Source organism: Lonchura striata, chromosome 12 (genome assembly GCF_046129695.1).
Source record: "Lonchura striata isolate bLonStr1 chromosome 12, bLonStr1.mat, whole genome shotgun sequence".
Classification (NCBI taxonomy): domain Eukaryota; kingdom Metazoa; phylum Chordata; class Aves; order Passeriformes; family Estrildidae; genus Lonchura; species Lonchura striata.
Window position 1 is genome coordinate 12,171,508 of NC_134614.1, and position 26,838 is coordinate 12,198,345.

The 26,838-nt window shown below is 37.4% G+C and overlaps 2 protein-coding genes and 1 long non-coding RNA gene across 7 annotated transcripts in view; 1 reads left to right on the forward strand and 2 right to left on the reverse strand.

Moving 5' to 3' along the window:
- APPL1 (adaptor protein, phosphotyrosine interacting with PH domain and leucine zipper 1) lies at positions 1-25,680 on the forward strand. Its single transcript, XM_021532634.1, has 22 exons — positions 1-116; positions 4,228-4,326; positions 4,845-4,904; positions 5,626-5,697; positions 6,468-6,555; positions 8,128-8,169; positions 8,987-9,045; positions 9,492-9,638; positions 11,028-11,110; positions 11,214-11,372; positions 12,132-12,320; positions 12,803-12,845; positions 13,473-13,529; positions 14,037-14,128; positions 14,676-14,858; positions 17,277-17,326; positions 17,600-17,774; positions 17,878-17,914; positions 19,239-19,385; positions 19,600-19,650; positions 20,002-20,091; positions 20,282-25,680. Exons 1-22 carry the CDS (start codon positions 63-65, stop codon positions 20,429-20,431), a joined length of 2,127 nt encoding a protein of 708 aa, XP_021388309.1. The 5' UTR covers positions 1-62; the 3' UTR covers positions 20,432-25,680.
- LOC110471748 (uncharacterized) lies at positions 9,868-14,663 on the reverse strand. Its single transcript, XR_002465632.2, has 3 exons — positions 14,646-14,663; positions 11,820-11,911; positions 9,868-9,899 (listed from the first exon to the last, which is right to left on the reverse strand). It is a non-coding gene; the product is annotated as an uncharacterized LOC110471748 (long non-coding RNA).
- The window catches only part of ASB14 (ankyrin repeat and SOCS box containing 14), a 12,719-nt gene continuing 7,441 nt past the window's right edge, over positions 21,561-26,838 (reverse strand). For all 5 annotated transcript variants that reach the window (XM_021532654.3, XM_021532662.3, XM_021532671.3 and 2 more), the window contains one exon: positions 21,561-26,785. In XM_021532654.3, coding sequence (XP_021388329.1) covers positions 26,592-26,785 — 194 coding nt within the window. In that variant the 3' untranslated portion in view covers positions 21,561-26,591. The remainder of the gene's footprint in view (positions 26,786-26,838) is intronic.

Below are 26,838 nucleotides of genomic sequence, written 5' to 3' on the forward strand. Positions count from 1 at the left end.
GCGGGGGCGGGTCGGGGCTGGCGGGGGGAGCGCAGCCGCGGGCGCTCAGCGCGGTCGCCGCCATGCCCGGCATCGACAAACTGCCCATCGAGGAGACGCTGGAGGACAGCCCGCAGGTGAGACCGGCCCAGCGCAGGCCGTATCGGGGCCAGCGCTGCCTCCGTGTTGTTCCCGGCCCCGGGAGAGCCGGGAGGACGGGTGACGCCCCAGCTGCCGCCCGGCCCCGCGGGGCTCCGGCGGTCTCGGCTCGGGCTTTCCGCCGCGGCCGCGTCCTGCGAGCGCCCGCTGAGCTCCCGGGAGAGCCGCGGGCCGGGGGCTGCGGGGCCGCGGCGCCTCTGGCCGGCAGCGGGGCTCCGATCCCCACCCCCGCTTCACTCCCAGGCTCCGTTTCGGACACCTCGTGCCCACAAAACCCGTGTCGCCTTCTCAAAACGATCTTTCCTCGTTGTTTTTCGCTAAGGCGCGTTAAGGTTTAATGGAGCCGCGTGAGAAGCGGTTCTGGGTGAGGCTGTCGCGGCGGTGGGAAGCGCACGGTGCCCGGAGGCCTCTCCTGCTCCGATTCTTCTCTTGCGTAGCTGCTGCCTGATCTGTGTCAGCGATGCTCTCTAGCACTGGAGTTTCTTTCTAAAGTAGGAAATGCTTTATTCAGTGGCTCTGGTTTCTCTTGTTGGCAGCAGCAACAGCAGGTCCTTGTGCTGTGCTTCTTAGATGTGGGGAAAAGTTTGCAATGTGTTTTCTTTTATGGCAGCCTTTTGAATTAAGATCCTTGTTGTGGTGCATGGTTTACGTTGTGAGCAGGGTGTCCTTTATTGCAATAGCATATGCATTGGTAGTTTTAATTCCTTGCTCACAGGAAGAGAAACTTTCGCTTGTTAAGAAGGGAACTTTAGTCCCTAAAGTTAAAATTATTTTAACAATTCTCTATCAAGTGGAAGGATGACTTTAAAAAGGCAGGAGAAGGCCATGCACAAAAGGAGTCATTGATTTCCCAAGGACAGTGCCCCAGATAGCTCAAATGCTGAATATGAGATGAGATCTGGGTTCTGGTCCAGGGGCCAAACCTGCTGTCATCTCATGAAGAGGAAAAAATTTTGAAAGTCTTATAATAATACTGATTTTAAAAAATTATCTCTGGAAGGTCTTTTCTTAGTATGAGGAAGTCAGAACTATTCGTATTTATAGGAAATGTCAAATGTAACATGAATTTAGGACTATCTGAGAACATTTGGGAAGCACATGAGAAAATGTTACTTATTGGAATGCAGTTATAATTCTAGAATCTTCCATGTGAGGTTAGTTGTGATACAGACAAGCAAAGGCTAATTCAGCCCGTTGTGTTTGAGATGCTTAAATAATTGGATTTGTCAATATTGTTTTTTGTTTTAGGTAGAAAATTTACATATTTCAGTCAATTTAATATTTCAGATGAATTCTGGGAGCCGGGTTCTCTAGTAAGCGCTCAGTGATTTTCTGTTACATTAGTTAATTGCTATATTAACTAATTTGTTACATTAGTTAATTTCTGTTACTTTGAAGTCAACGTGGTGGAAATGGCAGCAAATGTTGCTTGAAGAAAGCAGAAGCCTCTCTAGAGGAGTTGCTATGACTTGAATACATTCATGCTGAATATTGCCAAGCCCATCAGCCTGGGTGATTGTTTAGTGCTGCACCATGGCCTGGAGTTGTTGTTTCAGACACTGACTGTAGGTATATAAACGCCATATCAAACTTATTCTGTGTCTGAGGGAGGGAAAGGCTTTTCAAAATGTCCAAACCCATTCATTTCCTGTTGTCACAGGATCAAAATCTAACCACTGTGCTTGTCAGGCCCAAACCAAACGCCAAGTTTACATAGTCTTTGCTATGCAAAACAGGGCAATTTACTTATTAACCTAGGACATGTATTACACAGGAAGTCAGTGTGTATTTGGAGAGTTTCTGCTCACACTGATTTGCGTTCCCGAAGCATTGCACAACAAACAAGCCAAAAGACTGGTAGCACAGGCTCTGTCTCCTGTCACCTGCAGTGCCCTCCAGCTGATGGCACAGACAGCTTAAAGCTGACTTCTAACGCGGGGTTTCATCGTGCAGCTTCTCCTGGTCCTTTCCTTGCTTGCTCACAAACACGGATTGAAAGACACTGAAAGAAAATGCCAAATGATGCAGAGTTTTACTAGAAATACAAGTGATCTGCTGTAACGTATTTACAGTTTCAGATTAATTTCTTTCCATTAGTATAATATGATATTGTTTTAACAGTTGAGCATCAATAACAGACATTTTTAAAGTAAAACATAAAATTTTTTTTTCCATGTTCAGTTTTAAAGAGTAAGCATAATCTAGAAACCTTACATAATACTCCTTTAAAATTACAAGCTTAGGTTTATTTATGTTCAGGTTTAAAGGTCATGAGTATATAATTCAATGGTTATAGTACCATGTAATTTTTCCTTTTGCATTCTTTCGTGTATGTCTACCTTAATGGCGCAGTCAAGGCTGTTAGGATGTCATATGTTGCCACACCTGGCAAAGATTTGAGTTCTCCACCTCTTTCCACTTCTTTTATAAATTAGAACCATCATTAAAGCTATTTATTGTGCTGATGATGTTTTTTAATGTTTAAATATCTTTTAGATGTTCTATAGCTTGACAGTAGTTGTGATACAGCCAGGTATTTAATAATGCAACTTAGATAAAAATATCTTATGTCAAAAGAATTGTTAAATAAATATACTTTATATGGGTTTAATATGTACTCTTTGATTATCATTAAAAGCAAAAAATCAGAAATAGCTGAAAAAGGCCTTCATGCTTCAAGGGGAGATGGACTAAAGATATCAGTAATTTCAAGACAGCCTAGAGTAGACTAAAAAATATAATTTCCAATTTCAAGTGTTTAACAATCATAGTTTGGGGGGAAAATCAATTATGTGCTTATGATTATTTAAATTTTCTTCCTGGACATAAATTTTAGTGTAATCCTAGAAACAAAGCATGGTCCTTTTGCTAAAACATTGCCAAAATATTTCCTTTGTGGCTCTTGCAAGCTCTGCTCCTACAGCCAAACATCCCAAGCAAAGTTTTAAGAAAAGCCAGTGTGGCCTGTGCAGAGTTACTGGTACATCATCTGCTTTTCCCCCTTTGGGATTTTTGTCTTGGTGGAAGGAAGCCATTCAAAATCCTCATGGTGAGGAGGAATAACCTTGCTTCCAAGTGCAAACAGGATGCAAGAACATGCAGTCAGCATCTCATTTAAGCTTACAGGCAAGTTACACCTGAGCAACCTGATTGCCTTCTTATCGAGTCAGTCCTTTGGGCAGAAGGGAGGGCAGGGGATGTCAGTCACCCTGGCTTGTGCAAGGACTCTGACACAGTCTGGCAACATTCTTTGGCCAAAAGGGAGAGGTATGCACTGTGACCTGAGTGGAAAGCTGAGTGGATAGTTGGGATGACAGATGGAGATCAGTGTTTTGGTTTAATAGGTGGCCAGTGATAAAAGAGGTTGATTTTTGAGGTGGAGGTTGTTAAGCACCATCAGTGATGCACACAGTGCAGTTGGACACAGGAGTCATCAGGCTTGTGGGTGACACCAGCTAAAGAACAGACAGACTGACAAGTTGGGGTAGGGACAGATCTTTTCACTCCCTTTCAGTGGTGAGAAACATGTATGTTGAGGACCATCAGATGCAGATTGTATTGTTTGTTTTGGTTTGGTGTAGTTCCTCAACCTTTTGATCACAGAATTGATGGTTATTCCACAGGTAAATTATAGGTCCAAGCACAACCAGCAATTGTCTGTGTTCAGGTTGGACAGTATGAGACAGTCACATATTACATATCCTTTATTTGGATCTCTCTGTAGAGGAAATGTGTATACCTGGCAAGCTGTTTAATACCAGTAATCTTAATCCTTCTTCTTAGGGATGTACCATAGTGAGCCCAGTAGCTGTCCAAAGTTTCAACATTTAACACTTGTCCATCTCCCTTGGCCCCTTCCTTTCTGAAAATGTATTAACCTGGAGAAAGGCTGACAGGAGGAAGGCTGAGCTTGGGTATCTCTTAAGATTCTCTGGCATGCAGCAGGTATCATTCCTTTAAACAATATTGGAGGGTTTATTGAATTTTCAGTAATGAAACCTGAAATAATGCTATTTAAGTCTGAAATTACATTATATTTAAATTCTTCTAACTTGTCATGATCCTGTTTTGGCTGTTTGATTGTTACAGACCCGCTCTTTGCTGGGAGTATTTGAAGAAGATGCTGCTGCAATATCCAATTACATCAACCAGTTGTTTCAAGCCATGCACAGAATATATGATGCTCAGGTAGTGTTAATGAAATTCTTGAATGCATTATAAAGCTTTGGAACCACATTTCATGTTTCTGGCTTTTTTGACATTATAATGAGCAGTATGCTTTTCTTTAACTTCCATATGCTGTAAACAAAGAAGTGAAATAAAGCTTTTCTATGTGTTATAGTGGTAAAGACTAAATTCTTGAGATTCTTTTTTGCAATAGAATTTCTTATGACAAGTGAAATTATATTCTCTGTTCTCTAAGTAATTCTAATGTATTTCCCAAGTGTTTCTAAAATGTTGCACACATTAAAATTATCTTGGTGTATATAATCGTATATATCAAGTGGGAGGTTATTTTTTACCCACAATATATTCATGTTTCACTCATCTAGAAATAACTCCAGAAACGTGTTTTTATGACAGAAACAGAATCTATTTTGTATGATTTTCTAAAAATTTGAGTTTATGTCTGTATTTTTAATTTAGATATACTTTACCTGTTTGCCTTTTTATTGATTTTCATGTTTCCCTTTTTTGTTAATCAGAATGAATTAAGTGCAGCAACTCATCTGACTTCAAAGCTTCTGAAGGAATATGAGAAACAGGTACTGCATAAATCATGTTGCCTGTGTGTGGTCAGATACTGTGGTCAAAATACTGTGTATTTTTGTAGTATTTTAGGTCCCAGAGCACAGTGTAGAATGTATTTAGGTTTGATCCAGATATGCTGTGGTTGGTGATTTAAATTGTTGCCAAAAGAATCTACTGTCTTTATTTTAGTTCTTCCAACTAAACCAGAATGAAGTTCCTCTTACCATGAAGAATATTAATAACTTTTGAAATATTTTACTTTTGGATTAGTTTTTTAGAGAATTGCTTAGGGTAATTCTGTTTTGTTTTTACTTTATAAACCTGTTTACCCTTAAGTGCTTAAATATTAGTAGTCCCAAAGAGAAGAGAGTGCATTGCAATCTCCAAATTACAACCATAATTTGCTCTGTGAGCATAATTACATCTCTGAAAGGACAGACTATGGAATCCATAACTTTCTTCCCCTGTACTATGAAGGGTTTTTTTGTTTGTAGCTTTGCTGCTGGGTCCCATTTTCTGAGGTTAAAAATGTTTAAAACAAAAATTTGCTTCTTTTAAGAGGCTGCTGCTCCCTATCCTCCTTTTTCCACCTAACGAGGTAAACTGCTTCAGTATATCTTAACTGTGTAATATTTAAAAATAATGGAATACCTGATATGTTCATAGAGATGATTAATCCAGTTTTGTGAATGGCACAAAACACTGCAAACAACATAATTCTTTTTGCCTTCTCAGCGTTTTCCACTCGGGGGAGATGATGAAGTCATGACTTCCACGCTGCAGCAATTTGCAAAAGTGATTGATGAGGTAAGTCCTTGTATGTGCTTTGCTAATGCTGTCATGTACAGACTTGAACTGCCTTAATTACTCCTTTTTTAAGCCAGGAGGTACAGAAATGGCATTCCTTTGTCAAAAGGTAACAATTAATTGTATATTGCAACATCTATTTAAAGTTACATAACCTTAAGATAAAGAAGGAATTCAACAAAATGAGGATACATTGCTGAAAAAAACATAGCTTAACTACTTTAGATAGAGCCAAAACCATTACACAGTGGCAGTTAGCAACTATGTACATGAGGCATTTGCATTGCCAGATTTCAGGTACCTGAGTGACAGAGGACCCTCTTGCTGTCTCTCTTAGATGCTGACTCATAGGACACACAACTGAGCACCATTAAGAGCTGAATCAGGATTTTTGTAGTGATCCCTCTCCTCACTTAAACAGCATTTTAGGAGGAGGATCACATTTTGTTCTACTTCGGTGAGCTGTGGAAGATGGGCTGTGACATAGCTGGAGGGAAACTGGAGAAATAAACGGATTAGTCAGGATGGATGAGACTGTTTTTGGACAAGATTGAGTAGCTTGGAAAAGTTCAGAAACAACTAAACTCTAAAGTTTTCTGTAAAAAACTGATGATGATATTTGGAACCTAAAAAAAAGTAGCTGCAAACAAGGGAACATGCAAAAATGTGTTTGAGTTGTACATGTTGTCTTTGAGTTACATTGATATCCACCTATTGTGATTTGGTCTCAGCACTGCTTTCCTAAGATTTTCTTCTTTTGTATTTTTCAGCTCAGCTCTTGCCATGCAGTACTTTCAACTCAGCTTGCAGATGCAATGATGTTTCCTATTACCCAGTTTAAAGAAAGGGATCTAAAAGGTAGAGGACTTGACTTGTTTTTTCAACAGCAGCAACAATAAACACATAGCATTTAATCTTCATAGCTCTTGTTTCACTAAATAGAACACACTACTTGTATGCATCTCCCCTTTTTTAAAAAGCAAAGTAAGTTATTTCTATTCGTTAGAATATTACAGTTGAACTTAACATTATTATTGCTGTAACAAAAATATTACTTATATTAGCAAAGCACTTATCTTCTATTCAAGATGAACAGTTAGCAGCTAATCAAAAACATTAGGAAGGAAATAATTTTCAGATAATTTGCATTTTCAGGAAAGGTTTGTATATCAGATCATGACATCTGTATACTTGCCGGACTAAGCTCAAAAGGCCAAAGTTGTAGGTAGTACTTACTATACTGAGATTTTGTAATGTGGTTATTCAGCTCTGCTGGTAGTACAGGTGACTTCTCATGTGCAGACATAAGGTGCTCCCAGCTTCATATTTTTGTAATAATTGTATCTTGTGCCTGGTTTAAAGTAACATCTAATATGTGTGGTGATGATAGGTTTTACTCTGTATACTGGAGTGAACAGACTGCTGTGGCAAATGGGCTTCTAGGTAGAAATTATAAAAATTAAGCTCCATGTAACTTAAATATCCCTATTGTGAACATTCTAGAGTGGGTATATCTAAGATGAGTATCTGAAGTCTAAATTGATATAAAAATTACAAGTCTCTCATAGGCCTTCTAACTCTTCATCAATCTTGGAAAATACTTACTTGGTAATAGATCACAGCAAAATTATGGATTGAAAAGATTATGGTTTGGGTTTTTTTTTTTTTTTTTTTTTTTCTTTTTTTTTTTTTTTTTTTTTTTTTTTCTTTTGAGCATGGAATCATGACTATTCAAAGGCTGATATTGCTTCTCAGGACCTGAAAAAATCTCCTGTTAGTAGTTACTGAAGAGGCATCCCTGAGGCAATAGTCACTAATTAAATTTTCCCACTGCAAGATTTCGCCACCAGCCGGTGTAATGACCCTACACTTCTTTGTGGGCTTCATAGGCACTTCCTGGAAAGTTTTTTTGTTCTTGCTTTACCATAAAGTTGATGGTGGCTCTCTGCTGGTTTGTATTGTAATATGACACAAACCACAGCAAGGTCAGAACAGGTGTAAGGTATTGTACTGGTTCCAGTTCCTGGCACAGAGAGGCAATAACCAGCTGGAATTTGGCTGATTTTAGCTGGGAGTCCCAGTGTGTTTTGGGCTTTGATACTGCCCATCTCCCATGCTTGCATTTCCCCAGCTCAAACCAGAACCCAGACTGGAACTACATTTGTATTGATGGTGATTTTCAAAGATTTTTGAAAAGAAATTCCTCCTTACAGTATTACAATACAGATTTTTTTTTTTTTTTGGTAAGCACAGAAATGATCCTCAGGCCCCAGGTAGGAGCAGACTTGCCTGGCCATGTACTGCCTATGCTGGTAGCTCAGTATGGTACAAGCTGTTACCTTCTACTGCTCAGTAGTGAAACATTATATGAGAAACTGTAATACGTAATAACAACTTAATTAAATTGTGATATGTTGTTTTTTTTTTTAGAGATATTAACACTAAAAGAAGTTTTCCAAATTGCAAGCAATGGTAAGTGTAAAGTATTAATCTTATCAATATTACAAGTATTATTGTAGATTACTATTTGTCCTTAACTAGTGGAGTTAAGCCTGTAGGCTTAAAGTAGCTAATTAAGATTTAATTTTTCTGTGTGATAGTTACTCAACTTTCCCTGGTTCTGTAAATCTCTGCTCTGTGTACTGAAGCATTAAGGCAAATTGAAAGGGTTTTTTTACATAACCTTAAGTGTGTGTATGATTATTAAATAATTACAAATATTACAAAATAGAGTAAGGTGCAAAAATTACAAATAGAGTACCAAAATTACAAATAGAGTAAGGTGCTAGTTCACTTCTTAAAGTCAGGATTGGATCATTTTGAAAAATTACCTTCCTAAAATGAATTTCATAGTTCTCTTCCCTATTTTCAGAAGTTATTTTTTAGCTGCCTCTAATATATCCATGTAGAGAACTTATTTAAATAAGATTCTACTTCTCTCAATGAAAATTGTTTCATTGCTTTAGAACCAAAAAAGATTAGATACAGGTTTTCATAATGTAAAGTTTCTCAACTTAATGGACAGTTCTTCTTTGAAAAATAGTGGATGTTTAGGGAACTTTGTAACAATTTGGCAACATTTGCATCTGGTTAGATGCATTTCTTCAGCCCAAGTATTTGTTTCAGTGAAGTCATTATAAACAGACAAGAACAATTCCTCAAGGTGTTAAAATGACAGAACTTTGCATTCAGCTGTCTCTGTAACACTGTGATATAAAGGGTTTTCTGCTCTGTTTCATTAAGTCATTAATTTGTGAAAATGATCGTAAATTCTCTCTTGATTGCTTAGATCATGATGCTGCCATTACCAGATACAGTCGGTTGTCAAAAAGAAAGGAAAATGAAAAGGTTTGTAGAACAAAATCTTAATATAAAGATTTTTAGAGAAGATTAGAAATAATTTTCATCTTGTATATATTTATGATGGCACACAGTGTATGGCAAATTCTTTGTGACAATTGATAGCTTTTAGCAGTCTAGACAGAAAAGCAGGTTTCTCCAATACATGCCTGTCCTGACAGTGCTTTAGGAATAATATTGTGGTATCATAGTCAGTTTGTTTTTGTGAAGAAATAACCACACTTTCCAGGTAGAAAATGATGCTGTATTTGTTTTTCACATATCTCATGTTTAAATTAGAGAAGTAGAATAATAAATGATGCAGCAGCTGGTGATAGAGGGTAGAACATGACTGTGGGTTTTTCCATGCTGGCTATAAAGCTGTCCAGAAGCATGTGATCAATGCCAATCTCAAACTTTCCTTTTTTTTCCTCGCTTTGTCTGTGTCTCTTCAGATCAAGGCTGAAGTTACAGAAGATGTATATACTTCAAGAAAAAAACAGCATCAGACTATGATGCATTATTTCTGTGCATTAAATACTCTTCAGTACAAAAAGAAAATTTCTCTGCTAGAACCCTTGCTAGGATACATGCAAGCTCAGGTAATTTCAGATTCTGAAAGCTGTAGGTCTGAAAGAAGAAATAAAAGTGCTTCATGAAGGTTGATGTACTGAAATCCATTGCAAGCCCTCTTCTGCAGTCCAAGGAAGGAAATGGAGAAAGAGACCCACTCATCCACTTCTCTGAGCTGCCACAGCTGCTGCCCTGATGGTGCCATTAGTTAGCCCTGGTCATTGCCCACTCACTGCAGGAATCTCTTCATGACATGCCCTCGCTGCCATCACAGAGTCTTCTAGCAAAGTCTGGGTGACAAATACAATGGTTAATTTTTCCCCAAAACCCAGATGGTTGGATTTGATGCAGTCCCTAGATTATCACTGCTGGGCACTTGATTCCACGAAATGGAGGAACTAATTAGAGCTTTCATGCAAGTGCACATAGAAGTGAAGCTTCTCAGCAAATAACATGGAGACAGTTAAACTCATTGCTATGGCAGCTGTCCTGAAATGAGATACTCATCAAAAGCCACAAAACTACTGTTTTCAGTCAAGACTGTGGAGGAGCCAGAATGCTAAAAAACTTTCTGCTTTGGTTTTGCTTAATATTAATAAGTACATGATTGGTTTACTTGAGGATGGGTGCAACAGAAACTAGAACTATGATAAAGTTATTTGGACAGACTTAATTTGTATTTTTGGAAGTAAGTTATTAAGCATGAGCTTTGGGTTTTTTGCAAGTCAAGCTTTCCAGCATCTGGCACTGCTACAGTGACCTGAGTAGAAATCAACTTCTGCACACTGTCTGAAAGCTTTCCAAAGGCAAGAACTCTTGCTTTCTTTTAAAACTTTTCAGCTTGTATTTAAGAGCCAAGTTCTGCATGTTTTGTGCAGTAAAGTAAGTGCAACCTGGTGCTTTGGTTCTAAGAAGCAGAAGGGCGGGGCCATGTCCCAGGGCTTCCTGTTGTAACCTCAGTTTAGCTGTGGCAGATTTTCTGGTCCATTATGGAGTACCCTGTGCTTAAAATACATATTGTTAGTTCCCTGTGGATGGCCCTGGACAAATCCTCACAGGTTCTCTCCTATGTGCCCCAAATAACCCTCCCATAACAAGAGTTAGCAGAATGGTGGCATTGAAAAGGGACAGAGAGTCCTTGGGAGTGTTTCCAGGGCCGTTCCTGTGTGCTTCTGTATTTCCTCCAGGCAGCTCTGTTCACGTCCTTGTGACACAAATGCCACTGCAGTGCCAGCAGCAGCCTTCACCTGCAGCCACAAACACACATTCTGCTGCTTTTAGTAAGAGGCTTTGATGGGAATGAGGGATGAAAACAGATTTTTCTGATAAACTTGAGCCTCCTATGACTTAATCTGTTAATTGTTAGTGTAGTTTTATTAATGACTAAATTCTCCATTTTCATCCTTTTTTCTTTAAAGATAAGCTTTTTTAAAATGGGTTCAGAAAATCTTACTGAGCAACTGGAAGAATTTTTGACCAATATTGGCACAAGTGTACAGAAGTAAGTTGGCTTTGTTGAATTTTGAACTTTTATGAAAATTATTTTTTTATATTTCTACTTCTTAATAAATTATCTTTGTTAATAACGCATTTTTTTATCTTAGTGTTCGCAGGGAAATGGATTGTGAAGTAGAAAACATGCAACAAACTATAGAGGACTTGGAAGTAGCCAGTGATCCACTGTATTTGCCTGATCCTGATCCTACCAAATTTCCTGCCCATAGGAACCTAACACGGAAAGCTGGCTATCTCAATGCAAGAAAGTAAGAGTAACTTGTTATTTAAAAATTCCACAGTATTTCATTTTAAATTAAATTTAATTAAAGAAGCCAGAAAGTTTTTTTAGATGTTAGCTATGCTGGTTTTATATATGTAGCTGAATACATCACATAAGAGCTGTTCTGTTTCTTTCTCTGGCCTTCTTCACCTAGTTAGTATTAAATTCATTGTTACACTGACATAATCTCATTCAGACGCAAAGCATAATTATTCTGACTTTAGTCTAAATTTTACTGAATTTTCACAGTTTTAAAAAAAAAAAAAAAAAAAGGTTTGAGAGTGTAATTTTCTGCATCCTAACTGGGAAGTAACAAGATTCTATCTATCAGGATTGTTCTGGAAGTGTCTGTTATAGCTTTGGGATTTAAATTACTAATAAAACATTGTAATTTTGATCTAAACAAGGCAAAACACTCTGTTAACCAAAATACCTTTGGAAGGAGCTTCTGGATTCCGTGCAGCTCATTGTCCACAGGAGGGAGCTGTGCCTCTAAGGAAGTCCCACAGCTGTTTTTCAGAGCTACTAAAAAAAAGTTGTAACATTTACATTTTTTTACTGTAATTTATATAATAAGATCCAAGGAATTAAAAAAAAAAAAAAGGTTGATTACTTTTACAACAACAGTTAAAATAAAATACTTACTGAATGAAGCATTAATTTCTGTATTAGAACACAATTGCAGCAACTAATATTATAGAGTGAGCAAAGAGAGGCTAACTGAGGGCTTCTTTTTATCTTTTAGTAAGACAGGGCTGGTGTCTTCCAGTTGGGAGAGACAGTTTTACTTCACTCAAGGTGGAAATCTGATGAGCCAGGCAAGAGGAGATGTGGCTGGGGGACTTGTCATGGACATAGACAATTGCTCAGTGATGGCTGTGGACTGTGAGGACAGGCGGTACTGTTTTCAGATAACATCTTTTGATGGCAAAAAGTGAGTGGTCTTACATTGCTGGTTCTTGTAAGAAGTACTGGACTCAATAATTAGGGAAAAAAATATGGTCTGCCTTTGTCCAGATGTTAACTAGCTATATTCTGTGGATATTTAGAAGCAAAATCTGGGATATCCTTTTAACTGTGTTAACTGGATTTTTGTTTACAAACTCTATAATGTAGCTCAGTAGTATTTCATAATAAGATTATGGTAATTAGTTGACAATCACATATTGCTTTTTGTGAATATTTAAGTATTATATGGATACAATTAGAGTTGTGTTGCTTTTCTGTTTCCTGTTGAAAGGAAAGCATAGGTTCCTCCCCATCCTAATTAAATGTTGACTGCACTCAGCACAAACACAATCTTCAGCCTTTCATAGCTTGTTCAAAGTGTAAATATGAAAATGTAATTTCTTGCCTGACTGTATTTGTGAGACATTTTAGAGACACAAAACTGTGTTTTCTATTCTCTTCTTTCAGGTCTTCAATCTTGCAGGCAGAAAGTAAAAAAGATTATGAAGAGGTAAGCTTATAGGAGGTGTGCCTGGAGCCCAGTGATTTTCTGCTGCACAGAAAGAAGACATTCCTAACAAAAAAAAATGCATACTGCAATTTTTTCTGTTTCTATTTATTAATAAATTATTTTTGTTAGTAACATGGTGTTTATCTTAGTGTTAATGTTAGTTTCCTCCTTCAGATAAAAGTTGAAAAGCCAGAACAGGAGCAAATTGTTTTCCAGAGCAGAGAGAGAAAGCAGATTCTAGCTTGCAGATGCAAGAAATGAGCAAATTCCACAAAAGCCAAATTGAATTTTTATAATGTTGTGAGGAAACAACGTAGCACAGAATAAAGAACAGAGAATCCTGATGAGGATTTAATTCCTTAATTCCTTTAATTTCTTAGAGTTGTGAGTTAAACTTTCTTTAGTTGTAGTATAACTAAAATAATTTTTGTGAGTAAAATCTTGAAATGTACGGTGCAGTGTGCGGGTGGCAGTAAATTTAATAACAAGCTGGGTGTGCAGAATATTTGGCTCCCTGAATTTACAAAGAAAGTAGAAAAAGTGTTGAAACTAGCAACTCATGTATTCAATCAAGTTTGTTTAGAAAACATAACAGATTAATTTTTCTTTTTTCTTCCTCTTTTTCAGTGGATTTGCACCATAAACAACATATCTAAGCAGATATATCTAAGTGAAAATCCTGAGGTAACTACTAAAATATATAGTTATGAATTTTATATTTATAAAGTAAGTTCATACTGATACAAACTTACATAATTATTTTTGCTTACTAAATTAGGGGAATTGGCCCAATAAAAACTGTTTTATGTATCTATATATGAAGTGTGTCTTCATGGGTTTTAGTTCACAGTTGAGGGCTGCATTTCTCCAGTAAGCTTCTTCCATTGATTTTCCTGGCTACATTTGCCTATTTTGCCAGAGTTATCATTGGAGCTTTTCTCTATTGCCTTTTATTAGCACTGGCAGTATTTTAAGGGATATGTGTTCATTTAAATTGAGAAAGTTAACATCAGGTTATGTGTTTGAAGAAAAATTGGAAGAAAATGCTAGAGATGTGTTAGTGAAAACTTAAGAATGCTAGATTCTCATGAAGGGTTGAGTTTATAACTTTTCCCAGTCGCATATAAATAAAATCTAAAATTTTATTTTGAGAAAAGTGTTTTCAGTTATTTTTTCCCATCTCTGCTGCAGGAGATTGCTGCCCGTGTGAACCAGTCGGCTCTGGAGGCTGTCACTCCTTCTCCTTCCTTTCAGCAGAGGCACGAGAGCATGAGGCCAGCTGTGTAAGTGAAGCAACCAGAGGCCATTTGAGGTGCACATATAAAAAGAAAATCCTGGATAAAGTTCCAGGGAAAAAAAAAAAAGCCTAACAAACCTACAAATGTTTTTGTGATCAGAACTAAATCTTGGATAGGCCAGAGGAAAATTTCCTGAACACGCCTTTCACTGCTGGAGCACTGCTGAGCATCCATTGTTACAAGTAATCCTAATTCCAGCTGGTGGACACCTTGGTTTCATCATATCTGTTTTGTTGTGTGATTTCTTGATGAGATTTTTCTTCATATGTACAATTCCTGGAAGCAGACCTCAGATTGTATTATACTTAATATGTGATTATATATTGGTATTAAATCAATCTGATGCATTTATTAATGGAAGTAGTAACTTTCTGAAATTTGACTAGGTACATAGATTTGTTTGCTATACCTCGATCTGCAGGTTATTTTTGTTTTGTTTTATATCTAAGGTCTGGAATATTGTATGGTTTAATTCACTACCAACCAACCTGAACTGACATACCCTAACTTTGCCTTTTTGGTTTTGTTGTAGACAATCTCGTCCTCCTGCAGCTCGTACCAGCAGCTCAGGGTCACTGGGATCTGACTCAGCAACTCTCTCAGCACTTTCCTTGGATTCCCTTGTTGCCCCTGACACTCCCATCCAATTTGACATAATATCTCCAGTCAGTGAAGATCTGCCTGGCCAAGCAAAGTCATCAGGGCAATCAGGCAGGTAGGAAATGTAGAGAGAAGGAAAAAAATCCCTAAAGTTAATGTTACTAATTCAAAAACATACAAACAAGAAAACCACATTTAAGATGCAGCTCCAGCACACACATTGCCTTTTTCCTGACTGATGCCACAAATTTTCTAGTGGCCAGTGGAGCAAAACAATTTGTTAAACTGTTAAATGGAATTGTAAAAAAAGGCTTAATTACATCACTAGTGTCAAGGTGTAGTTTTCTATTTTGCAGCAGCTTTTCTTGCTTTAACAGCCAATGCTTTTATTTATTGATTTATTTTAAACTTTTGGTTTCACAAAGTATTTTCCTTTCCTATTGCTTGCTCACCCAGCAGCTTGGGTTATTTCCTCTTGGAAACTCAAGAGAAATTTGGTAGCCCTGCCTCCAGGTGATGATGGCATACGATGACACTCCTCTTAAGCTGAAAGGTGAGTGAAAATGGTCTAGGCTTCTAGAGTAATTTCACATACAAACAAGTTCAAATCATCTTTAGAGTTCATCCAAAACATAAAAGCATTTTCTCCTACTTGTTGTCTTATTTGAGTGGGAGATGGACTAAAAACCAAAGACATGTAAATCATCACTGCATTTCTAGAGCTATATCTATAGAATTCAGATATGAACCAAATGTATTTGCAGATCCAGCTGCTCTTAACAACAAAAGCAGCTAAAAGAGATTTAAACTGATTTATGTGATTCTTGTCACAAATATGTGTTATATCCCCCTGCCTCTAGGAAAATATTTGAATTTTGAATTACATCTCACAGATGCAAGAGTTGAAATTATAAACACGCAACTATTTTTTCCTTTTTTCCACAGTTTTCTTTTCATTGTTGCTTGGTATAGCAGGATAAGCAGGTGGCCAACTAGATCCTTCATAATACACTGATTTAAAATAGACTTGAACTGTATAGCAGGAAGTGCAAAGCTGAAGACTTGGCTGAGCTCCTGTGGGAGCCTGGTGTAGCTCAGCTGGTCAGAGCAGGATCCCACTAACACCAAGGCTGTGGATTCAGTCCCTGTATGGGCCCTTCACTGGAGAGTTGGACTCGATGATCCTTGGGGGGTCCCTTCCAACTCAGAATATTCTGTGATGTCATCAGTTCTAATTCTCGTTTAGAAAATATTTTTCATAGCAGAAATGATACAGTTGAGCTCAGTATTTTCAATTAACCATTGCCTTCAAAACTGCAGTGTTTGTACAGATAGGTAACATGTTTGTTATTAAAAAAGAAGTACTTTTCTTGGTTTCTGATACTGATGACATATATTTAAGTTTTATTTTTGCCTTTTGAGAGATTTTGTGAGATTTTGTACTTACTGTTCCAGATTAATATTAAACAACAAGAAAAGTCTGAGCAATAGAAGATGCTGGTAGAAAGAATTTGCTTTTACTATAATTACACAGGTCAGCCTTTAATGGGATGGTTCTTGATTGAGTCCATGTTATCTAAACATTGTAGTTATGCCATCTTGGCTTCAATCTAGAAAAAAATTATTACTTTAAACTAGATATCTCTTAGTTAAAGCATTTCTGATAATTGATAAAATATGGCAGTCAGTATGAGTAACTGAACAATTTTTTTTCTCATACTTCTGAAATTTGTTTTTAGAACACTAACTATTCAAGGTAATACTTTGATTAATCCCATAAAAAAACTAATTTAAACTATATTGAACCCTTGCCAGTAGCTTTTCAGCTACCAATCAGCCAAAGAGAATGGGTAATTTCCTCTACAAATATTAAATAAAATGTCTCTATTTCCTATGCTTATTCCTTTACTGTTTTTGAAAAATGCAGAGTTGGAAGCCTAGAGTATTTTCACTTTTCTCTGTAACTGATAGTAATTCTGTCTCTGAGAGCCAGAAATAGCCATGTTTCTCTTGACTCTCTAGGAGTAAAACCCCATGATGTTTTGAGAAAGCTGCATTTGAAACAAACCTGGGGCTTCTCTTGAGTAAGTAATTCAACACCTTGACAGTGATGAGAAGTGGGTGCTCCTATGGAGTACTGAAAGGGCCTGGTTTTTGGCTGTGTTCCTGAAGCTGTTCTGTGACATTTCCTCCCCTAAAACTATAGCTTTTCAAACATTACCAAGGTTTTGGTTTGAGCTTAATTCAAATATTAAAAAAAAAAAAAAAAAAAAAAGTGAGCAAAACTTCCTATGGCAGCAATAGGACAATAATACCTGGTATTTTCCCCATAATATGGAACCTCAAATACAGCAAGTTATGTCTCACTCCTGATAGAATTGCTTTTCCTCATAGTTCCTGATATATTATTCCTCCAGATGACAAGTTTGTGAGCTCATTACACATTGGTATTTGACACAGCATGAGACTACTGCACTATCCATGAATGGTTCCTGTCATCTGACTCCTGCTTTAATGTTTTCATTTTTGATAGACGCACAAACCCTTTTGGTGAATCTGGAGGCTCAAAACCTGAAACAGAAGGTAAAACAAAATTTCACTTCAATGCAAAATAAAAATAAGTTTTGACAATTGTAGTTCTGTTTTCATCTCTTGTATTCATCATCTCGTTTTCATCATATTTTGTATTCATTAACCAAATGCAAAGTTGTGTAGTAACTGCACCTCTAATTGCTGAATAGGAGCAATCTCTTTCCAAGTTAGGAGGAGTTTGAAGTTTTCCTGACTGCAATCCACCTTTGGTTTTGAATGGGAAACCCAAAATGGAGTTTTTTTCAATACTTTTTTTTTTCTTAGATTCAATTCTTCATCAGTTATTTATTGTAAGATTTCTTGGCTCTATGGAAGTGAGGTCTGATGAAAGCCCAGATGTTGTTTATGAAACAATGCGTCAAATACTCGCAGCTCGCGCCATCCACAACGTTTTCAGGATGACAGAGTCACACTTGTTAGTCACTTGTGACTGTTTAAAGTAAGTTTGCTTCCTGACTTCTATTGATGTTTATTTACAGAATGATCTTCTTTCACTTTGGTAAAATTTACTTTCTGGTTTGTCTTTAAAAACAAATTTTTAGGTTAATTGATCCACAGACACAAGTTACAAGACTACGAGTAAGTAACTTTGCATTTTAAGATAAATACCCAGCAATGTAATTCTTTTACTTTAAAAATGTTATTATTAGATGATAGCAAAAATCACTGATAGCATGAGATTTCCAGCCAAATTTCCAGTGCTATTAGGAGACCACTGCAGACATTTAGAAACACTTGCAAATCAGGTTTAGGGGAGTGATTTCAATGGGTCAAATTGGCTTTTGAAAATCCCCTCCCTCTGTGATCTGAAAGGGTAAAATATTAAAGAGAGAACATTAATGATGGAGTCTCATTAGTTCTGAAGTCCAAGAGGGTTTGTTTGCTGTTTGGTTTCTCTGTTTGTTTTGGGATTTTGTTTTTAATGCATAATTGCCTTGAGGGTGTTGAATGGTTTCTTGTTTTTCAACTTCTTTATAAAAAATGCATTTGACAGGAGTAAGTGGAATTCTTGTTAGGATATCAAATAAGGCCAGCTTAATTCTTTAGTAATAGCAGTCTTCATTCATCATATTTCAAAACTCTTCCCTTTTCCCCTTTTTATGCATAATTTATGGGCTGTCAGATTTTGTGGTTTTAAAAACAATCAATTTTTTGGAAGCTCTGAATTGCTTTCATTTTCATAAAAGAAAATCTTGAGCATGGAAAAATATCTTGATATTTAAAGTTTGATGTTAATTTCAAAAATGCTCCAAAGCTGTCACCTTTTTTAAGTGAGATACATCAACTGAGAGTATGTCCCATATACTAAATGCACATATCTAATTCCAGGAAAACTCATCCTACCAGCTTATAGCAGCTGTGGCAGGGACTCTGAGAATTTTTAAGTTCATTGTTTGATGAGTCTTAAAAAGATAAAAAGATTGTTTGAAGTCCAACCTCTTTTATGAATAAGAATGCAAAACAGTTTTCTTATAACAAACTAATGAGGGTATGTGATTTGTATGGGTTGTTTTTTTTTTTTTTTTCCTTGCTTATATAATTGAGGAGAACTAAGCTAATTGCAATAAAGGTTTTTGAGAAGTAGTGCCTTTACATGGAACTAAATATTGAAAGCTTAGTCACAAATGTAACTATAATGAATGATTAAAACAAAACAGGAGTGTATGCACTTTTAGGAAGATGACTGACTCACACTGCAAATGTAGTCCTTTTTTTTTACATGAAGCGTGTTTTCTGACATTTGCTTGTCTTTGGAATAATTTAGTCCTTGCTGTCTATTTGTGGTTTGTAATTACATTTGGTTGGGTAACTTCTTGTGCAGTGGTTGTGCAGTGTATTGAAACCTCGTGTGGCAAATATTTGGAATCAGTTTTAATCTCTCCCTATCTGATCCTTTTGGCAGTTTCCCTTGCCCAGTGTAGTGCTGTATGCTACACACCAGGAGAATAAGCGCCTGTTTGGATTTGTGCTTAGAACCTCGGGAGGGAGAGTGGAGAGCCGCCAGACTTCCATCTGCTATATATTTGAATCAAATAATGAAGGGGAAAAGGTATTGGTGATGGTTGTGACTTGTATCAGTTGTGAATATGGATTCAAGATGCTAGATCCATTCAAACTGTTTTAAGGCATTTTTTAGATACTGAAAAAGTTAAACCTGTCATTTTAAGTGCCTGCAAATGCTTTCATGTGCTGTTGTATTTAATTTGGGATACTGGCTTAAATTTAAAGGCATTTTTAATTATTTCCATCTGTTTTGTGTTTAGATTTGTGACTCTGTTGGATTGGCCAAACAGATAGCTTTACATGCAGAACTGGTAAGAATCTTTTCGGGGCAAAGGATGCTGGGGAATGGAAGGAAGGGGGTATATTTAAATATGTGTAATAGATTGTATTCTGCAAGATGCTTCTAGATGCAGCAATGCTGTTGTATATTTTAAGGAACTTTTTTCCTAGAATTTAAATTCAAATGAAAAGACTGACCAATATCTATTGTAGAACAATATTCAATATAGGATTAATTTTGCTATTTCTAACAACCATACCAGTCCTTTAAAAGCGGAATAATCAAAACAGTGATGTCACAGTCTTGAGCAAGCTCATATTAATCAGTAGTGTCTCAAACATCTCAGGCTGTTACTGACTTTATTTACATTTTTGCCCTTTAGGATCGAAAAGCCTCAGAAAAGCAGAAGGAAATAGAGAGAGTCAAAGAGAAACAGCAAAAAGAACTGAATAAACAAAAGCAAATTGAGAAGGTACCTTCATCATTATTTCTTAATATTAGGTTTTTTATACTTACTTTCTTTTGCAGTTTTGTCCAAAGCTGTCCACTGATAGTATTGATAAATCATTTAGAAATCATAGTAATGGTATCCTGTGTCCAATGCAGATGGCTTTAAGGGTAATACTCTTTTTCTGATTTCTCAACCCCCCATCTCAACTTAGGACTTGGAGGAGCAGAGCCGGTTGATAGCAGCTTCCAGCAGATCCAACCAGAGCAGCACAGAAGGACAGTTTGTAGTCCTTAGCAGCAGCCAGTCAGAAGACAGTGATTTAGGAGAAGATGGAAAGAAGAAGAGAGAATCTGAAGCCTAAGGTTGCCTGCTTCATTAAAATTGGAATCATTAATATATCTGGTGAAATGGCACAAGTTCTACAAGAGGTGAAATGTAGGTGGAGGGTCTGTCATGTTATAGAAAAGACTTCACAATATATAGACCCTATCATGCCTTGATTTTTCTTTCTCAGTTAAGTGATTTCTATTTCCTGTCAGTATAATTTCTCTTGTATGCCAGATGAAGCATGGTGATGCTGCCATGTGTATTACAAACATATCTTTTCTCAAGGCTTCTCTGCAGTATGGTAAAAAATGTGGGTGTTTTCTCCACTTACCTTTGTGCAGTTGACTGCTTTGGAAGCAAACCTGAAAAAGCGTTGGCCTTCAGCAGTAACACTGAAATTTGTTCTTTACACTGCAGTATGGAAAACACCTTGCTGGAAACAAAAGTGAATGTCCAAATAAGATAGTGCTAAGCTTTACCCAGTTTGCTGCACATACCTGTTCTTAGATTTAGAAAGAAGGATCCCCATTAGCATCAATGAGATGTGCAATAGTTCTAAACAGAAGGATCTTTTTTATTTCATTTTGCACAGTATGATACTGTCTTGATTTTGTTTTTTTTGGTGAATACAATGCCAAAAAAACTTATTTCAACAGGAGAAAAAGATACTGTCAGACCTAGATAAGAGCTGAGGAGATGCAGTTGAACTTTGTTGCATGAGGAAAAGCATTCCTCATCAAATTATGAGTCATGTATATAGCCTTGTAGTACAAGTGCCATGTTCTTGGTTTTCCCCAGTACTTGGATTAAAAAGCTGTAAACCTTTGAGTTCATTTTTATAAAACATGCTTAGAGTTGCAGGAACATCTTGAATTCCATCAAATGAAAATCTTCTGCATATGTAAATGCCTTGCTGCTAGTACACTACATCTACTGGAAATGAGTTGAGGCTCTTTAGTCTTTTTATGGTTTTGTGAACAGAGTTTATCAGTTCTGAAGTAAGAGATGATGCCAATCCTACATCCTAGAGTCAGTTCTGGAAAGCATTTTTCAAAGTGGTGTCTGTTTACAGCTTATAATCTGCACTCCATATTCCATACCCTGTGTAATATTTATTTTGTATAGTATTAGATGTGCATTCACCTTTTGAACCAGAAGAGAAATCTTGTTTGAAGAGAAATATTTATTTTTGCACTAATTACTATAAATATTAAAATCCAGAGGAACAGAAAATAGCTAATAGTGGCATGAAAATAACAGGATATGTAGAGAGAAGAGAATATACTTATATTCCAAGTTATAATATAACAGTTATGAGTTCATTGCAGGGCATTTCTGGTGTTCAGGAATGGAAGCAATTTTCAGAGTATCTCCTCAGCAGCTGGTGGTGGCCCAGCCCTTCCTAGCCAGAGTTGTTCAGTGCTGATCAAGTAAGTGAGGAATCTCAGGTTGTGTCTGCTGGATGGCTGTAGGTGCACAGAGGGCTCTTGTAACTCATGGGTGTGCCCTGCATTGGCCAAAGCCTCCTCCTGCCCTTGGTGCTGGAGATGGGACTTGGTGCAGGGGTTGGTGGCCTCAGCTCCTGTGACAGGAGAGAAGGGCAGCAGTGCCTGGGCAGGAGCAGAGGCAGCTGGAGCTGCAGAAGCTCTGGGCAGAGGTTTTACACCACAGGGGCTGGCACAGCCACCAAAGGGCTCTGCCTTGAAAAAGGAGTGGAGGAGGCTGAGGAACAGAGAGCTGCCAGGTTCTCTTCCTGAGTTTGTTACCAGATCCTCTTCCAGTGTGATTTTCATCCCCAGAGTCACCAGTCACTTGTAGAAATATCTGTGTTTGCTGTTGCCCAGTTAGGTCACATACTATTGCCCTGTGGCTGGATTTAGCTAGCACAGTGCCACATGGACCACACCAGCCTGAGACTTCTTGTGAAAGACAGTGGCATTTTTATTTCATATCTAGGCTTCTATTCTCAGCTCCCATTTTTAAGAGACTATTATTATTCTTGCCAACAAAACTGTACAGAGAGGCACCAAATCAATTTTTTTCCCTTTATGTGCTTAAATCAAGGCTTACACAATGGCAGGGCAGTTTGACTCTGCAGATTATTCCAGTTCATATTTGTTTGTGTTTGTTTTTATTTACTGATATTTGTTTTTCCTATCAAATAATATCACAGGGTAGCTCAAGGTTACTATGTCTTACTTATATCTTTCTCAAGTATTTACTGAGGATGAAGCAGTTTGGAAACAGCACAGGAAGCCTCTGCAATCAGTTGTCTCTAGTGTCTAGAATCCAGTCCTCAGCTTGTCAGAGAAGGTCTAATTGTGTTAAGCACTGGAGCTGCAGTAGCCCAGGCTCCAGAGGGAGGACAAATAACAGACAAGCACTCTCATGAAAAAGCATTTCTGATGTGCAGCCTGTTTTGCATTAGCCTTATTCAAGAAATGTCAGAAAATAGAATTACTGTATTTTTCAAAAAAATATACCATTACTCATAGATATAAATCTCCATATTTTTCAAAAAAATATACCATTACTCATAGATATAAATCTCCAAAGATGAGGAAGAAAGGCTAATAAAGTTGGCAGGTGAATTTACTGTCAAATGGGATTTTTTGGTTTTAGCAATAAATATTGGAATTACTCCATTTGCTTTTCAAGCTTTCCATATCTGCCATTAAATGTAGCTTTCTAAGACAGACTAGGAGTGAAATACATTTTGCTTATGTTGGATGATTCTCATCTTAACCACTAATAGATTGATATGCATGAATGAAATGTAGGAGTTGTTAGCTTATTTAGAGGAGTTTCACTGGTGTAAAATGAGCAAGAAAGTGTAAAATCATCTGGGATAATGATGAAAGCTACAAGAGCAAAGGGCATGTCAGCAGAGCTGGGGAAGTCAGACTGGAATGGCAATTGGGTTAGCAGGGGAGTGAGAATTACTGAGCTTTGCCTAGGGAGGATCACAGAAGTTGTAATTAAAACTATCTCAAGGCAAAAACAGCTGCTGAGGTTTCATACATGACCTTTTTTCCTATAACGTTTAGAGCTACTTCATTAGAAAACAGCTTTGTTGTAAAAAAAAAAAAAAATAAAAAAATCAGAATGATGCTTGCTATTTTCCATGAGAGTATATAACTTTTAGTAGGAACACCTCATGGTCTGCTGGGAACTGCTGTGGTAGAATTCCACCACCAGAGTATTTTATTATTGTAACTGAACTACTAGATGGTTTCCTTTCCTAATTTACAGGAGATTAAATAAACTCTCCTCTTTATTATTTCCTACTGCCTTTTACTCACAACCTGATCTTTCAAGCACTTTTGGCTGAAGCTGTAGTTAGCTTCATGTGCATCTACTATTACTTCAGTCACTTCTGAAAATAATCTTTCAAGTCCATGATTTTGAAGTGACTTCATGTAGGTACTGAATTGGCAGTGTTGTTCAGGACTAACTTGTTCTGTTGCTAATTGCAGCCTCATAATTACTGCCAAACTTCTATCCCTTAAATAAGAGGATATAAAGCTCGTTACACTGTGTAGATCTACACACTGCAGACCAAGCCAGTCTTGCTGTCAGCTGTTTCAAGCTACATACATCCTTTATGTATGTAATGGCATGAATATACAAATATGTCCAATGTGCTTATGGGTATGTGTTTTATTGCATTACAGATTATATTTGGCACTCCTCTGTGGTAACTGCTAGATTTGGCCAAGTCCTGAACTAGAGGACAAGGCCAAAATCATGTACTACTTAAACATATCTAACTGGATATGATCAGGTAGTGAAAAGTCAGTTGCGTGTCATAGTCTTACTTCATTAATCTGAGTTTGAAATTGTATCAAGACAATTTACTGTCCAACAGTAAATATTTCAAAGTTAAGAAACATTCCCCTTCTAAAGGGCTATCAGATTTCCTCTTTATGTGGATGTAAACCCAGAGCTTAAAATTGTGAAACAGCTGATGCTATTTATGAAGCTGTAATTGACGTACATCAATATAAAGAAATAAATTTGACTGATTAAGGTAAATTTTGTCTATGCTTAAGGTAAATACTGATTAATTAGTTGCACAGCATTTGGGACAAGCCAGTGGTGAAAACTATGCTACAATATAGTCTCTTATTATTTAGGAAATAGTTCACTTTGAGAAAGAAAACTGCCACTGCTTAGTGAATTTAGTAGAGATATTGTCTACTGTAACAGCAAAAGCTGATACCTTACATTCTTTCTCTTGCTCTATATTACAAAAATTCTTGCAAGGTAATTAGTCCCCAAGGCTTCTTGTTTTAATTAAGCACTAAGTTGCCATTTTTAACCCCTGCCACAGTGATATCTAAGCTGTCATGACAAGAGTAAGTCAATGTGTCATTGTGAATGCACTTGTATGCCTAATGAAGTTTATATTGCAAGCTGAGGATTTTTGTACAACCTTTCTGGTCATTTTTATAATAGAGTGGAGTGGTCAAATTCTTATGATGGTGTTCTGGATTGGTCCTGTTCTGGTGAAGTGTAAGTGATTTTTGCAGTATTTGAGACTGACTTGCACATTTTCCCTGAATAGCTGTATTAAGAACAACCAATGGCATATTTTGTCAACTCTGATTGTTGTGTCTTAATCTTGGAAACATGGATAAGTAACCCTGTTGTGCCAGGGCTCCAGTCAGCATTTTATATTTTAAATAAAAGCTTAACTATAGTAACTTTCTGGGTGAGACTTGTACTGATGCAAAAACCTCCTACATTGTTCATCATACTGACTTTCAGGAAGTACCATTAAAATAAGTTCTAACATGCAGGTATAGCCCTCTGTTGTCAAGTGTAGCTGAGTTCTCTTAATTTTTATAGTAATAGCCAGATAACCTCAAGAGGAAGTTGTAACGCTTGGAAATGCTCTTAATCTATTTTTGCAACAATCAGAGACTGAAGGTGAGCAGGAGCTGTGGCAGCTGGCTGGGCAGGACCCATGGGGGGCAGTGACCAGGGCCATGAGGGCTCTGAGGAACAGAGTGCAGAGGCTCTACCAGCACAACCATTACCCATGGGCATTGGACATATCTTCACATGCTCAGTTAGTTTATTATGGGATAAACACCATGTAAAGAACCATGGGCCATAACCACATTATGGTTAAATTTGTATTTTATAAGGTTTGTAGATTTTTCTGGGGAAGAGCAGATTTTGAATTCTGTAACTTCTGTGATAAAGATGCATGTATAACTAGAAAAAAAAAATCTATGCTTACTTGATTATGAAGGAATAAATACTACTAATACCAAATGTGTTGATGAACTTCTTTTTCAAGAACTGATAGGAAACTGATATTCTTTTTTAAGAACTGAAATAGGAACTGATATTTACAGTATTTTTAGAAGGAGCAGACATGCTGAAGGTATTTCTAAGATTTCTGTAAGACTTCCTAAAATGATAGGGTTCCAAAAGTTTAACCTCCACGTCTATAGAGAGAAGCTCCAAAAATTGCAAGCCTGACTTTGGACAGCACTGTGTAAGGAGAACCCAGTTCTAGAGAGAATAGTGCAGGTTCACTGGTGGATGAGACATACCAGTACCTGAGAAGGAGCTGCAGAGCTAACACAACTTTCAGCAGTGCCAGCTCGATGAAACACGGGTATGTCACTTGACCTGCTGTGAGGTTTCTCAAGCTTAATCCCATTTAATTGCCTAGAATGGGGGATTGCTTTATTGGGTAAGGAAAAGAACTACTTAAGCTGCTCTTCAGAACTTCACTGTAGGACTTCACAAATAAAGACTTTCTTGTCAAGAGAAGGGAAGAAGTACAAGAGAAAAAACTATGTACCTTCCTGGCTTTAGTCAAATCCCTCACCTTTAACTAAACCCTGAGTTTAACCCTGGAATGAGGGTGGTGGTATCTCATATGACAAGCTTTAATTTAGCAGTTTGCAAGCTTGCAGCCCTGTATTGTACACTTCCTTAACTTGTCACACCAGGCATTTAAAATACTGTTGCCATAACTTGCAGATAGGTCATAGTCCAGGAGATCCTTAGAATGGGATCACTCATACTTACATTTTGAGGGTCTCACCATTTTCTTCAGGGGGTGAGGGGAGAGCACTGGCATTACTTAATATACAGAGGAGAGAAAATGCCAAAAGAAAAAACCACAACAGTCTTATGCACATTAAATTCCATTTGAAGTACAGGACAAATACTTATGCACAGTTAAGGTTGTAGATCCCTGTGAAGTTTTCCTGTCCATAAAGATCATATTCCTTGTACAGGATGTAATCTTTCAAGCAGTTTGGCAGTGGAAGGAAGGTCATGAAGACAGGACAGCGGAGGCGCAGCCGGCCCATGCATGCCCGGATCTTCAGACGGCAAAGGTGCTTCAGAGAGCGAGGGTTTGCTAGAAAGGAGAAGCAAAATTAAAATGCTACCAAGGAAAAAGGCCCCAGTGCC

What these genes read in the sequence shown, in the direction of transcription:
- APPL1 (XM_021532634.1), top strand. Translation starts at nt 63, where the DNA reads ATGCCCGGCATCGACAAACTGCCCATCGAGGAGACGCTGGAGGACAGC. An exon ending in TGAAGGAATATGAGAAACAG is followed by an intron (nt 4,905 to 5,625) that starts GTACTGCATAAA and finishes TTGCCTTCTCAG; the next exon opens with CGTTTTCCACTCGGGGGAGA. An exon ending in ATCTAAGTGAAAATCCTGAG is followed by an intron (nt 13,530 to 14,036) that starts GTAACTACTAAA and finishes TCTCTGCTGCAG; the next exon opens with GAGATTGCTGCCCGTGTGAA.